At 57.4% G+C, this 15,031-nt stretch overlaps 1 protein-coding gene across 1 annotated transcript in view; it reads right to left on the reverse strand.

Moving 5' to 3' along the window:
- LAMA5 (laminin subunit alpha 5) overlaps window positions 1-15,031 on the reverse strand; it is a 280,376-nt gene that overhangs the window by 41,235 nt on the left and 224,110 nt on the right. The window contains 4 exon segments of the mRNA XM_048497913.1: window positions 6,129-6,308; window positions 10,138-10,251; window positions 13,526-13,628; window positions 14,484-14,625. Coding sequence (XP_048353870.1) covers window positions 6,129-6,308; window positions 10,138-10,251; window positions 13,526-13,628; window positions 14,484-14,625 — 539 coding nt within the window.

A 15,031-nucleotide genomic window follows, 5' to 3' on the forward strand; every position in this document is an offset into this window, starting at 1 on the left:
GGGGGGGGTGGGGGGGGGGGGGGGTGGGGGGGGGGGGGGGTGGGGGGGGGGGGGGGTGGGGGGGGGGGGGGGTGGGGGGGGGGGGGGGTGGGGGGGGGGGGGGGTGGGGGGGGGGGGGGGTGGGGGGGGGGGGGGGTGGGGGGGGGGGGGGGTGGGGGGGGGGGGGGGTGGGGGGGGGGGGGGGTGGGGGGGGGGGGGGGTGGGGGGGGGGGGGGGTGGGGGGGGGGGGGGGTGGGGGGGGGGGGGGGTGGGGGGGGGGGGGGGTGGGGGGGGGGGGGGGTGGGGGGGGGGGGGGGTGGGGGGGGGGGGGGGTGGGGGGGGGGGGGGGTGGGGGGGGGGGGGGGTGGGGGGGGGGGGGGGTGGGGGGGGGGGGGGGTGGGGGGGGGGGGGGGTGGGGGGGGGGGGGGGTGGGGGGGGGGGGGGGTGGGGGGGGGGGGGGGTGGGGGGGGGGGGGGGTGGGGGGGGGGGGGGGTGGGGGGGGGGGGGGGTGGGGGGGGGGGGGGGTGGGGGGGGGGGGGGGTGGGGGGGGGGGGGGGTGGGGGGGGGGGGGGGTGGGGGGGGGGGGGGGTGGGGGGGGGGGGGGGTGGGGGGGGGGGGGGGTGGGGGGGGGGGGGGGTGGGGGGGGGGGGGGGTGGGGGGGGGGGGGGGTGGGGGGGGGGGGGGGTGGGGGGGGGGGGGGGTGGGGGGGGGGGGGGGTGGGGGGGGGGGGGGGTGGGGGGGGGGGGGGGTGGGGGGGGGGGGGGGTGGGGGGGGGGGGGGGTGGGGGGGGGGGGGGGTGGGGGGGGGGGGGGGTGGGGGGGGGGGGGGGTGGGGGGGGGGGGGGGTGGGGGGGGGGGGGGGTGGGGGGGGGGGGGGGTGGGGGGGGGGGGGGGTGGGGGGGGGGGGGGGTGGGGGGGGGGGGGGGTGGGGGGGGGGGGGGGTGGGGGGGGGGGGGGGTGGGGGGGGGGGGGGGTGGGGGGGGGGGGGGGTGGGGGGGGGGGGGGGTGGGGGGGGGGGGGGGTGGGGGGGGGGGGGGGTGGGGGGGGGGGGGGGTGGGGGGGGGGGGGGGTGGGGGGGGGGGGGGGTGGGGGGGGGGGGGGGTGGGGGGGGGGGGGGGTGGGGGGGGGGGGGGGTGGGGGGGGGGGGGGGTGGGGGGGGGGGGGGGTGGGGGGGGGGGGGGGTGGGGGGGGGGGGGGGTGGGGGGGGGGGGGGGTGGGGGGGGGGGGGGGTGGGGGGGGGGGGGGGTGGGGGGGGGGGGGGGTGGGGGGGGGGGGGGGTGGGGGGGGGGGGGGGTGGGGGGGGGGGGGGGTGGGGGGGGGGGGGGGTGGGGGGGGGGGGGGGTGGGGGGGGGGGGGGGTGGGGGGGGGGGGGGGTGGGGGGGGGGGGGGGTGGGGGGGGGGGGGGGTGGGGGGGGGGGGGGGTGGGGGGGGGGGGGGGTGGGGGGGGGGGGGGGTGGGGGGGGGGGGGGGTGGGGGGGGGGGGGGGTGGGGGGGGGGGGGGGTGGGGGGGGGGGGGGGTGGGGGGGGGGGGGGGTGGGGGGGGGGGGGGGTGGGGGGGGGGGGGGGTGGGGGGGGGGGGGGGTGGGGGGGGGGGGGGGTGGGGGGGGGGGGGGGTGGGGGGGGGGGGGGGTGGGGGGGGGGGGGGGTGGGGGGGGGGGGGGGTGGGGGGGGGGGGGGGTGGGGGGGGGGGGGGGTGGGGGGGGGGGGGGGTGGGGGGGGGGGGGGGTGGGGGGGGGGGGGGGTGGGGGGGGGGGGGGGTGGGGGGGGGGGGGGGTGGGGGGGGGGGGGGGTGGGGGGGGGGGGGGGTGGGGGGGGGGGGGGGTGGGGGGGGGGGGGGGTGGGGGGGGGGGGGGGTGGGGGGGGGGGGGGGTGGGGGGGGGGGGGGGTGGGGGGGGGGGGGGGTGGGGGGGGGGGGGGGTGGGGGGGGGGGGGGGTGGGGGGGGGGGGGGGTGGGGGGGGGGGGGGGTGGGGGGGGGGGGGGGTGGGGGGGGGGGGGGGTGGGGGGGGGGGGGGGTGGGGGGGGGGGGGGGTGGGGGGGGGGGGGGGTGGGGGGGGGGGGGGGTGGGGGGGGGGGGGGGTGGGGGGGGGGGGGGGTGGGGGGGGGGGGGGGTGGGGGGGGGGGGGGGTGGGGGGGGGGGGGGGTGGGGGGGGGGGGGGGTGGGGGGGGGGGGGGGTGGGGGGGGGGGGGGGTGGGGGGGGGGGGGGGTGGGGGGGGGGGGGGGTGGGGGGGGGGGGGGGTGGGGGGGGGGGGGGGTGGGGGGGGGGGGGGGTGGGGGGGGGGGGGGGTGGGGGGGGGGGGGGGTGGGGGGGGGGGGGGGTGGGGGGGGGGGGGGGTGGGGGGGGGGGGGGGTGGGGGGGGGGGGGGGTGGGGGGGGGGGGGGGTGGGGGGGGGGGGGGGTGGGGGGGGGGGGGGGTGGGGGGGGGGGGGGGTGGGGGGGGGGGGGGGTGGGGGGGGGGGGGGGTGGGGGGGGGGGGGGGTGGGGGGGGGGGGGGGTGGGGGGGGGGGGGGGTGGGGGGGGGGGGGGGTGGGGGGGGGGGGGGGTGGGGGGGGGGGGGGGTGGGGGGGGGGGGGGGTGGGGGGGGGGGGGGGTGGGGGGGGGGGGGGGTGGGGGGGGGGGGGGGTGGGGGGGGGGGGGGGTGGGGGGGGGGGGGGGTGGGGGGGGGGGGGGGTGGGGGGGGGGGGGGGTGGGGGGGGGGGGGGGTGGGGGGGGGGGGGGGTGGGGGGGGGGGGGGGTGGGGGGGGGGGGGGGTGGGGGGGGGGGGGGGTGGGGGGGGGGGGGGGTGGGGGGGGGGGGGGGTGGGGGGGGGGGGGGGTGGGGGGGGGGGGGGGTGGGGGGGGGGGGGGGTGGGGGGGGGGGGGGGTGGGGGGGGGGGGGGGTGGGGGGGGGGGGGGGTGGGGGGGGGGGGGGGTGGGGGGGGGGGGGGGTGGGGGGGGGGGGGGGTGGGGGGGGGGGGGGGTGGGGGGGGGGGGGGGTGGGGGGGGGGGGGGGTGGGGGGGGGGGGGGGTGGGGGGGGGGGGGGGTGGGGGGGGGGGGGGGTGGGGGGGGGGGGGGGTGGGGGGGGGGGGGGGTGGGGGGGGGGGGGGGTGGGGGGGGGGGGGGGTGGGGGGGGGGGGGGGTGGGGGGGGGGGGGGGTGGGGGGGGGGGGGGGTGGGGGGGGGGGGGGGTGGGGGGGGGGGGGGGTGGGGGGGGGGGGGGGTGGGGGGGGGGGGGGGTGGGGGGGGGGGGGGGTGGGGGGGGGGGGGGGTGGGGGGGGGGGGGGGTGGGGGGGGGGGGGGGTGGGGGGGGGGGGGGGTGGGGGGGGGGGGGGGTGGGGGGGGGGGGGGGTGGGGGGGGGGGGGGGTGGGGGGGGGGGGGGGTGGGGGGGGGGGGGGGTGGGGGGGGGGGGGGGTGGGGGGGGGGGGGGGTGGGGGGGGGGGGGGGTGGGGGGGGGGGGGGGTGGGGGGGGGGGGGGGTGGGGGGGGGGGGGGGTGGGGGGGGGGGGGGGTGGGGGGGGGGGGGGGTGGGGGGGGGGGGGGGTGGGGGGGGGGGGGGGTGGGGGGGGGGGGGGGTGGGGGGGGGGGGGGGTGGGGGGGGGGGGGGGTGGGGGGGGGGGGGGGTGGGGGGGGGGGGGGGTGGGGGGGGGGGGGGGTGGGGGGGGGGGGGGGTGGGGGGGGGGGGGGGTGGGGGGGGGGGGGGGTGGGGGGGGGGGGGGGTGGGGGGGGGGGGGGGTGGGGGGGGGGGGGGGTGGGGGGGGGGGGGGGTGGGGGGGGGGGGGGGTGGGGGGGGGGGGGGGTGGGGGGGGGGGGGGGGGGGGGGGGGGGGGGGTGGGGGGGGGGAGATGCAGGCAAAACGTCAGGAGAGAATGCTGCTAGAACACGGCCATACAGCCCGGAAATCACACAGCACCAAAGGTAGCATTGTATTCCAATTGTATTCCATTGTATTCCAATTTACTATTGCTTTAAATATTACTCATTTTGTGAGTATAAGTAGGCATTGGTGTAATTACTTTGGTCTTTACCTGTTGTACACCTGCCTTGATATACTCTGGCAAAGCATGTACCCTCTCTCTCATATCTTTGTAGCTCCAGGCAGGCTCAGATACAGATGTCCTTGACGGGCTGTCGTGCTCAGCTTAGAGTGTTATAAGTCATGCCTTCCTACTTTAAGCCATATTCAAAACCCAAAAAATGCAGAAAGTTGTGTTCTTACTTTGGCAATTAACATTTCCTCAAGTCCACTGTCTAAAGGAGGACACAGATTCATACATGGTTTTGCCCACGAAGGGCAGACAGGGCCACACGCAATACTGCAAATTGTTGTGAGGCTTGTTATTGTCACGATGGCACAATTTTCATTTGGAGTCTCTGTCAAACAAGATCCCTGCTGGATGAGCGAGAGGCAAAAGCGGTGAAATTGCTGATTTCATTCTCCACTGCAAAGTCAAGCTCAAATTAATATCCGCTCCGACAAATCGTCAGGATGGAGCTGTCTCCAAGGCACTTGATAGATAATAAGGAGATCAATAGGATGTAGAAAGAGACTCCTGAGCTGTCGGTAGGATCTGGGAGAAAGGTGCTCAGGAGCTGATTTCATCCCCAATCTAACTATCTGGTAGGGGCCAGAAGGCAAAGGAGAGAGCAGCTAACCTCTTTTCCCAGCTCTAACTTTTCCTTGTCACAATCAATGACTGAGCAAGAGGTATAAAACATTGCCATAGGTATATTTGTTTGGTGAAAAAGGCTAAAATGGTGGCCCAATTTGGGAAATTCAAAGAGGCCCACGAGGACACATTCACCCTGACTTGGAGCAGCCCAGGTGGGTTTGCACATCTGGAGTACCCAAGCACGTTTAGTCTTGATTAGTAGGCCGCAGACGGGAGAGACCGCCAATGAAAACTCCAGGGTCTCTAACAGAGCAAGGCGAATGTGACTAAAAGAAACACCTCTGTTTTTGTCTCTTGCCTTTGAAGAAGAAGCAGAAGAGCTTGGACTTCATCCCCCCTCTTTCTGAAGGCTGAGACTCCAAAGGGCTTTCTGTAGGAGAGACTTCCAAGTGCCATACACTCTCCCTTTGCCCCTTCCCCCTCACAACAAACACTCCTGCTTAGGGTAGGTGGGGGGGCTGAGATTCTCGAGGAAGCTGTGATCTAGGGGCTCCAAGGCTCACCCCAGCTGGCATGTGTGGGAGTGCACAGGCTAATCTTGAATTCTCTGGTGAGCTGCCTCCCACGAAAGCTCAGGTAGTTAAAGCTGGGAACCAAAACCCGTTCCTCCTAGGACAGGCCACAATGAGGCTCTTCCAACCTCCTACTGCATGCCGCTGCTCCCTGAAATCCTATGGGGTCACTATAAGTCAAATGTGACTTGATGGTACTTTTTACCATAGAAAAATAATAACACCACTAAAAATGCATCCTTTTAGAGAGGCAGTGTGGTGTAGTGGTTTGGAGCGGTGGTCTCTAATCTGGAGAACCGGGTTTGATTCCCTACTCCTCCACATGAGAGGTGGACTCTTATCTGGTGAGCTGGATTTGTTCCCCTGTTCCTATACATGAGATCCGCTGAGGGACCTTGGGCTAGTCACAGTTCTCTCTGAACTCTCTAAGCCCCACCAACTTCACAAGATGCCTGTTGTGGGAAAAGGAAAGGAAGGGATTTGAAAGTGAGTCTTCTGACAGGAGAGAAACGTGGGGTATAAATCCAGACTCTTCTTCTAGATTTTGGAATCCCTGTATTTGAGGAAAAATTTGTATCAAGAGTCCTTGGTACAAAGCAGTGGAGTAGCAGTGGCGTAGGAGGTTAAGAGCTCGCGTATCTAATCTGGAGGAACCGGGTTTGATTCCCAGCTCTGCCGCCTGAGCTGTGGAGGCTTATCTGGGGAATTCAGATTAGCCTGTACACTCCCACACACGCCAGCTGGGTGACCTTGGGCTAGTCACAGCTTCTCGGAGCTCTCTCAGCCCCACCTACCTCACAGGGTGTTTGTGGTGAGGGGGGAAGGGCAAGGAGATTGTCAGCCCCTTTGAGTCTCCTGCAGGAGAGAAAGAGGGGATATAAATCCAAACTCCTCCTCCTCCTCTACTTCTTCTTCTACAGCAAGTGGAGACTTTCTTCAACCCACTCTTCCCAAGGAAGGATTCCCAGCCCCCCTCATGAACATGACCTACCAGAGTTCTTGGCATCTTGAACTGCCTGGTTTAAGTCTTCGTTCTTCAGGTCTCCATACTGCTCTTTCCACCTGTCCAGGTCCTTCTTCATGCCGCTCAGCCTCCCTTCCATTTCAGTTGCCGTCTCGTTGGCCTTGACAGCGACTTCCTTGGCGTTCTGGATTGCCTGCGTGGTGCCGTCTTGCAAAGGGAAGAAGCCATCTTGTAAGCAAAACAAAACAAAACAACAAAACCACGCGCAGCAAACTACCAAGAGTGGGATGAAAGAAGCAGAGCTCTCCAATGCGAATATCCTATGAAACTTCCCCAGACTCATCCGAAGTTGAGGAGAGTTGAGTAAATCACATGACCGCGTGGAATGGCCTTATCTTTGAATCAGAGCATTGGTCTATCAAAGTCAGGGTTGCCTACTCAGACCAGCAGTGGCGCTTGTGAGCATGAGAGTGTGCGGGCACGTTCGGTCCTGAACTAAATAGAGCTTGCGGCTGCTATTTAGAGATGTTTCAATAGACGGGAGATTGGCTTCCAACACCAAAACCAACTGCATTCCAAGAGACGACTCCTGCTCCACTAGGAAGTGTCATGAAATTCAAATGCGTGTGTATGTTGAGGGGTGAGAATAATCTCCCAAATATAAAATTCAGTTAATTTCACACATTCACAGTTGTGCAGACACAGTGAAATAGTCTGTCTTGAATCAATCATGACTTGGCTTTTGAATGAATGAATTTTTTAAAAAATTATTGCGGTCAAAGACCAGTCTTTAAAAGTTTCTACATCATTTCCGTCATCTATAAAATAACACCTATATGTATGACAGATCTGAATGTACCTTCTTGGCCAAGTTATGCAAGCACGAGCAACAAAATATATACTGTTACATACATGCAACAACTTCAAAGATTCAGTTCCTTAGATAAGTGTAATAATCCAAAAGTACAGTCATAATATCCATGTACACACTATTATCACATTCCCATCACATCTTAATCTCCCCACTAATTCTTTGCTACTAAAACTATATGTATATAAATTTGTCTTAAAATTCCTTTAAATTTAGCTCTTCTTCACTTCATATATATATATGTATCATATATATGTATCATATATATATGTATACATATATATATATATGTATCATGTATATGTATCATATATATGTATCAAAATTCCAGCCCTTAAGTGTTATTCCCGGCAGCTTTCTTAATATTATATATTAATATTATATATTAATATTATATATATTATATATAACCTGGATAGTTTTAAAAAGGGCTTGGACAGATTTATGAAGGAGAAGTCGATCTATGGCTACCAATCTTGATCCTCCTTGATCTGAGATTGCAAATGCCTTAGCAGACCAGGTGCTCGGGAGCAGCAGCAGCAGCAGGCCATTGCTTTCACCTCCTGCATGTGAGCTCCCAAAGGCACCTGGGGGGCCAGCCTACTCATGCAGCAGAAAGAGCTGGACTAGATGGACTCTGGTCTGATCCAGCAAGCTAGTTCTTATGTTCTTATTGCCCTTCCAAATTTAGCAACCTTAACAGTCATTTTGTGATCCTTGTCGACTTGGCTTTTGGTGGCAAATCTAAACACAGGTGTCATCTTACCATCCCCAAAGAGGATACCAGTATTACAGTCCACCAGGAACGGAAGTATGCAGAACCAAGCTGAAGAACTGTGCCCAGGGCACTGTAAAATGCTCTGCGCCCCTGCTGTGTGAGCACTGCTAACCTCTTGGCTCAATGCCTCAAGCTGCAGCATTGCTTAAAGCGTCACAGTCTCCCTCCTGCCCCATTGGCGCTACACCTAAACAGATCCTAAACAGATTCAGGTGGGTAGCTTTGCTGGTCTGAAGCAGCAGAAAAAAGTTTGATGTAGCAACTTCCCAGAGATCCAGCTTAAGTTTTGTTATTATAAATTTCACTTTTCAATTTCAAATATTCCCATCCTCTAATTTTAAGCAGTTTCCAAACTCCTGATAGCCATCATGGGGGACCATCTCTATGTGTAAATTCACCTTTATATTTATCCCAAATCCTTATCAAGAGCCTCTTTCTAAATATAAATGGTGATTGAAGAAATTATGTTACATTTCCTTCCTTTAAATAAGCAGCCTTCTGCGCCAACCATATTATAAATTACATCCCTCTAAAGACAATAACCTGGTGTTTTTTAAACTCCATCCATTTACTGAATTCATTGCCGCTATTGCAGAACCAAGGACGTGTAGGAAACCCTCAGCGAGATAGTTCAAAATAAATATTACAATACTCCCAATCAAGGGAGTTATTTTAATTGTTCTGTAACAAACATTATGTATTTATCTTTGTGGGGACAGACCAGAATGTCTATAAATTGTATTTGATCAAGGAATATGGAAATTCATATGAACCAAAGATGTGAAGAATCAAAATGGGTGCTTCTGTATGATGGGATCGGGAGCTTCCAAAATGCTCTGCGGTGGTAGGTCAGCTGAATGTTAGAAGTTTGTCAGTGATTATGCAGGCAAGCAAAGATAACATCTTTAAGATCTTGTCACTAAAGGCAACGTGACAGCAGACATATTTTATAACTTTGTTTTGGGTTAGAACTAGCTACACAATGCTTGATTTAAAGCTAAATTAAAAAAGCCTTTTCCCATATAAAGTTAAAATGAACACAGAAATGATAAATCTAGAGATTCACATGTATTGTAGCATTCTACTCATAACTTCCATTTGCGTTAGAACTTGAATCTCCCGAAGGGGTAAAAACCATTTTTTTTAAAGGGAAGTTTTATGATCCTTAAGTGCTGCATCGCCAGATGTTCAGGGGTAGTGAATCCTGCGGCTCTCAGAGGCCTAGGAACTACAATCTTTATCAGCCTCTTCGTCAGCATGGCCAATCGGCCATGCTGGTAGGAAGCTTTGATGGGGAACTATGCAGTAAGGCTATCCCGGAACACTGGAGACGCAGGCTCCATGCCTACCCTAAGGAAATATCTCTCTCTGAGGAGCAAAACTTAGAAAAAAACGCTATTCTTGAAGCCGAAAATATTAGTTGCCTTTATTGCAAGCCCTTTTGCATATGCAAGCAGAGAGGGGTCACGAAAGCCAACAGCATGCAGCGTTTGAATAACAGAAGGAAATGCAACATACGTAGGAATAGAGGCATGCAGTCTAGATGACAACGAGACAGATCTATCCAATGGGATTTTAAGGTTCATGCTTATAGCACGTGAAAGGGTTATGGATTATGTGTGTGTTTAAGGCGTGGATAGAACTGTATGACGCTTCCGTATTTTTGTAATTTATAAAGACATCTGGCGGTTTCAGATAGGAAGCTAGCCTCTCTTTCGAGAGCACCCAGGAGGAGTTTTAAGGTTCATGCTTATAGCACGTGAAAGGGTTATGGATTATGTGCGTGTTTAAGGGGATGAACTGTATGACGTCTGTATTTTTGTATCTATAAAGACTAAGGGTTTTCGTATGGGGGGCGTGCCTCTCTTTCGAGAGCACCCAGGAGGAGTTTACCTTCTGGAATTTTCTAAATTCTGATAAGTAAAAACTGTCTATTTGTTTCTGATGTCAGATGTCTTTTGCTTTTATTTCTAACCTATCTTTCTCAAAACAGCTGAGCAGGCCGGACTTGAGTTCTGGCCTCACATCTTCTTTTGTCAGCTTGTATAATGTTGTATTTCAATTCAATAAATTCAACACAATTTTTTTTAAAAAAAAGACCAGCTAAGTTTTGTGTGTGTCCACATGAAAGCTTATACCAAGAATATAAGCTTAAAGATCTCTCTGGACTGAATCCTAAACAGAGTTATGCCTTTTTAAACCCATTGTCTCCAGCAGTCTTAGAAAGATGTAACATTGCTAAAAACAATGCTGATAGATTTGCAGAGATGGGTATTAAAAACATCAATGGTTTTTAACAAACATTACAGCAGAACGGGGCGCCTGGAATATTAAACAAGACTTTGACAACCCTTTTCTTTTGTAAAGGAACTGAAACACGGACGAACCTTGGACAGCATCCAGTTTGCTCCTGCCAGACTGCAGCTGATTCAAAAGTTGCTCCTTTTTGGTGCGGACACCAGCCAATCTGTTTTTGGCATCCTGCAAGGCCCGCTTGATCTCTTGAATGGAAAGAAAAAATTACTTTCATCAGTACAAGGTTGCCAGTGCTTCAATCAGGACTGGCAGAAAGCTTTTACACAGAAGAAGCCGGCCTCCGTGAATTTATTTATGTAGAATATTTGTCCACTGCTTCTTCAAACTTCTTACAATTAACATCCGGAGTATAAAACGTAAGCCGCTAGACATAAGCAGCATAAGACAGAGTATTAAAAAGCTGATCAGATAAAGCCCTCGGGACAAGCTGTTAGACTCCGGGTCTGAAAATAATAGAAACTGTAGATTTGCTCTAAAGTCTTTAATTCGAGTCGTGAGGTAAACATCAGCAAAGACAGTTCTGGGGCTACCGCGCAACTACCAGACTACCCTGTTTCCCCGAATATAAGACATCCCCTGAAAATAAGACATAGTAGAGGTTTTGCTGAAGTGCGAAATATAAGGCATCCCCCGAAAGTAAGATCGGTGAAGCAAAGCTTTTTTGTTTTGGAAACATGCCAGCATTTAACAGAAATACAGGTGAAAATAAGCACACCCACCTAGAAGAAATAAGACATAGCACATCTTTGGGAGCAAAAATTAATATAAGACACTGTCTTATATTCGGGGAAACACGGTATATCCCCCAGAGCTCCCCGCCCCCGTGGTCACCAAATGGTTCCCACTATTTCCACTATAAAGCACTACAGTGCTGGGAACATTCTACACGTGATAAGCCGACTCTTCCGGGCTGCCAAGTCTCCTGCAGATGAGACTGTGCTAACCGGACACCTGGAGAGAAGATATCCATACAGTTCCTTTTGCAAATGCCGCCCCCCCCGCCCCCCCCCCCCAATCGTCAGGTACAGGCCTGACACGTGCCTGGGTTAAAAGGTGGGTTTTAGTCTGGCATCTAAAAGAAAGTAAAGAATGAACCAGGGAAGAGCCAAGGGGAAGGGAGTTCCCCTAAACGAGCGAGTCTATTGAAAAACAGCAGCGACCACCCAGTGCCGAGCAAACAGCCCCGGGTGGACGCCTCTGTTTTCCGGCACGCCACTTAAAATAAAAACTTTACCTCCTTGCCCTGCATAGCTCCATCAGGGCAAGGGGACACGCCCCCATGGCCCTGGCAACGGCCCAGAAGTCGGAGGGCAGGGGGCGTGTCCCCTCATCCTGATGGAGCTCCGCAGGAATGAGGAGGTAAGTTTTTTTTTTAATGGTGTGCTGGAAAACAGCGGCGTCCACTCGGTGCCGTTCGCTCAGCACCAGGTAGACACCACTGTTTTTCAAATGACTCGCTCGTTTAGCGAGTCAAGAAAACACTGCTGGGGGGCGGAGGGAGCGACTCTGCCTTGATTTGGAGGCAGCAGCTGTGGGAAGTCCTCCCCCACCCCCCCCAAAACCGGTGTTGTTACTAGGCTGACAACGGTGATTTTGGCCCGTGCAGAATCCGCCTGAGTCTTGTCCCCAACTACAGTAAGGAACCTATGGCCATTCTTTCTCCCAAATCCTTCCTAGCTACAGTTTTCTGATCATATAGCCAGCCGACAGCAACAGAATTGTGGCTGTCTGACCATTTTAGATGACTTGGAAATGCAAGAGAACACACCACGTGTTTTCCTGCTCCTCTTGTGCATTCGAAGGCATGTTTCACGTGGGCAAATAGTGCATATGCAGGGACTGGAATATGGAAGGAGTTGGTTCCCACTGGGGTGTGTGTCACATCTGAATTATGTTGCCCCTAGACAGCAGTGGAGGGCTCAATTACACTGTCCAGAGAACCCTGCTGCCACCTGCAGTCTTATTGTGGAACTACACCATCTGTTCTCTGAGGAGGAAGGGTTGTTGTGGCTACAGAAACTAGAACTGCATCAGTTACACTTTGAACGGCAGGGTGGCTAAACAGTTACAGCCTCTGGTAACCCCCTAAGATACTGACCTCTTCAAAAACACACGAGGGCAGCACTGACTACAGACAACACATTTGACTTTGACTAGAGACAACTCCTTCTCAAATAGCGGACATCCACTCAAAAACAAGCATCCCTGGGAAATGCATCCTTGGAGGAAACTTGTAACTCTGCAGACACTGGCTGCCAATATACTCTCATTCTTGCTCTTGTCCCAGAAACTGAAACACTTCTGGGATGCTGTTTCCACTCCATAACCAGAGAAGGGAACAAATCTATTCAGATCCCTGTCAAAACTACCCTACAAATACTGAACGCAAAGGACTAACCCTAAACTCGAAACCACACACACCTCTTCCCAGAGAAACCCAACTCTTAGACCCCTTCCGCACATGCAGAATAATGCACTTTCAATCCACTTTGCAGCTGTGCGGAATAGCCAAATCCACTTGCGAACAACTGGGAAAGTGGATTGAAAGTGCATTATTCTGCATGTGCGGAAGGGGCCTTATTCTCTCAGTTAGAGAGCAATGCGGCTTGGCCTTTTTACCTCAACCCCAGATGTCTAGCAACAACAACAGAATGTGGATTCTCAGGACAGTCTGGGAAGGTTGTAGGGGAGAGACAGTTAACCGTACCGACCTCCCATCAGGAGGAGAACTACGGTCAGGCTTGGTATAAGACTGGGCATGATAGACTTTATCATCTCTGGACACCTGGGCTATTATAAGCCCCAAATCACCATCTGCTAAGAGTGAATTTCTAGAAAGTAGCATAGCTTGTTGGGGGTGAGGGGGAGAAGAAATCAGGAAAGCCCTCCAGGAAAGTCTTCCATGAAACTGTTCCAGAGCAGGTTCTACGCACTGACCTGGATGGCCCTGGCCAGCCAATCTCATCAGAGCTCAGAGGCTAAGCAAGGTCAGCTCTGGTTAGACCTTGGAGAGGTCCTAGGTTGCTATGCAGAAGTAAAGGTAAAGGTAAAGTTTCCCCTTCAGTCGTGTCTGACCCTGGGGTACCACTGCAAGCAGTGATTTTATAGGCAAGCCTCTTTGTGGGGTAGTTTGCCATTGCTTTCCCCGGCTATTCTTTACCCCCTAGCTATGAGCTAGGTACTCATTTACTGACCAAGGAATGGATGGATGGCTGAGTTGACCATGAGCCAGCTGCCAGGATATCTGACCCGCAGGGGGCTCGAACTCCTGACCGTGTGAGTGGCAGTGCAAGCACTTGACCACTACGCCACACGGCTCCTTATGCAGAAGTAGGGAATGGCTAACCACTTCCGTTCTTCTCTTTCTCTTCAAAACTCTGCTGATCGTGATAAGTTGGCTGCGTCTTGATAGCACTTTCCACCACCAGAGGGCGACGTCAGGTTTGCTCAGTCTCTTACCTTCGTTGAGTTTCTTCTGTTCTTTCTTCACACCTTCTTCCAAAGCATTGCTGTTTTTCTTCATCTCTTTTGATTCCGTCCCAAGGTCATCGAGGATGACGTTCTGCAAACAAAGAAGTTGCGGATTCAAGTTATGCACACAAGGTAGCCCACAAAGTGTGTTTCACAAAACTTAGGTGAGGTCTCCAACTGCCCACTGGCCTTCCTTGGAGACCCCAGTTAATGCTTCTTTGCAAACTGGGCTGGATCCTATGGGATCCACTTTATCAATGGTAGAACCTTGTCCTTTCTAGGACAAGGATCCCTCCCCGATCGACTTTGATCCTCTCACATAAGGGGAAGGTTACTTGCATCAGGGAACAAATCTGTGAGATCCAACCTGCTATCCACATTATACTGTGGGTCCCACTGCTAAAAATAACACATATATTTTTTGCAATGAGGTGAGTCCCCACCCTTGAAGAGGGTAGAGGATACTCTTTTAAATAGAATCTTACTCACTGTGAACTGAACTGGCATTGGATAAAATACAATCCAATTTACTAGATCAACAAAATTTAAAAAGGAACATCTGTAATCTTCTATAATAATCTGGCTTTCCAAGTTGGGTCATGCGGACACGCAGGGTTCAGAATAAGGGAACTGGCAGGTGAGAGAAACCTGACTGCCAACAGCAGGCTGGCGAGAGACTTGATGGCTGGCAGATTCCTTTTGTGCTTTTGTCTGCCAGGGTGGCTCTTGTTCCACGACCCCTCATACTCAACACGCTTCCCAGGGAAAGGAGGCACGTCGCATGAGAAAAGAGCCAGTTTTTCCCAATAGTCGTTGCTGCTATGCCTGATGAAAAAGGCCAACTCAGATAGACACAGGAAAGACTTGTGGGGTTGCCCTGCATTTCCCAGGCTGCTGGTTTTTGCCAGCAGCACTAACTGCAGCCAGGATCATAAAGGTTCCTTACCGTCAAAGCTTCCCCAGCAGCAAGATTGGCTTTATTGGCTGCGTCCTCGGCATCCTTGACCGCTTCAATGATGCTGGCATAGGCATTGGAGGCGTTGATCGCTCGCTGAATAAACCCGTTCTGGTTTGTGCCGTGGATGATGCTGTTTTTTCAGGACAAACGGAAAGGTGGCTTTGTTACCTGAAAGGGTGGGAGTCTGTCCTTTTTAGAGTGGGGGAATTAGCGAGAGCAGATTCTTGGCTTAGCAAAAGGTCAGGCAAGCTCAGGGTCTTGGTTGCCTATGTATACCAAGGTCAGCTTCGGCAAGAAATCCTCCGGAGAGGGTTCCCTTTCTCGGCTTTAAAAAACCCGAAAAACCGCCGAGGCTGGAGGTGTCTGCTGGGGGCGGGGGGGGGCTTCTGTCAGCCCCTGCAGGCACAGCTGGCCTTTTTTTTGGGGGGGGATATGTGGTATAAAAAATGCAAACCACACTGGATAATATCTGAACAGAAACTCTCCAAAGATATGTTCCCAGGAAAATCCCAAGACAGAGACGCAGCTAGGCTCGC

The sequence above is a fragment of the Sphaerodactylus townsendi genome, linkage group LG05 (assembly GCF_021028975.2).
Source record: "Sphaerodactylus townsendi isolate TG3544 linkage group LG05, MPM_Stown_v2.3, whole genome shotgun sequence".
NCBI classification, from domain to species: Eukaryota; Metazoa; Chordata; class Lepidosauria; order Squamata; family Sphaerodactylidae; genus Sphaerodactylus; species Sphaerodactylus townsendi.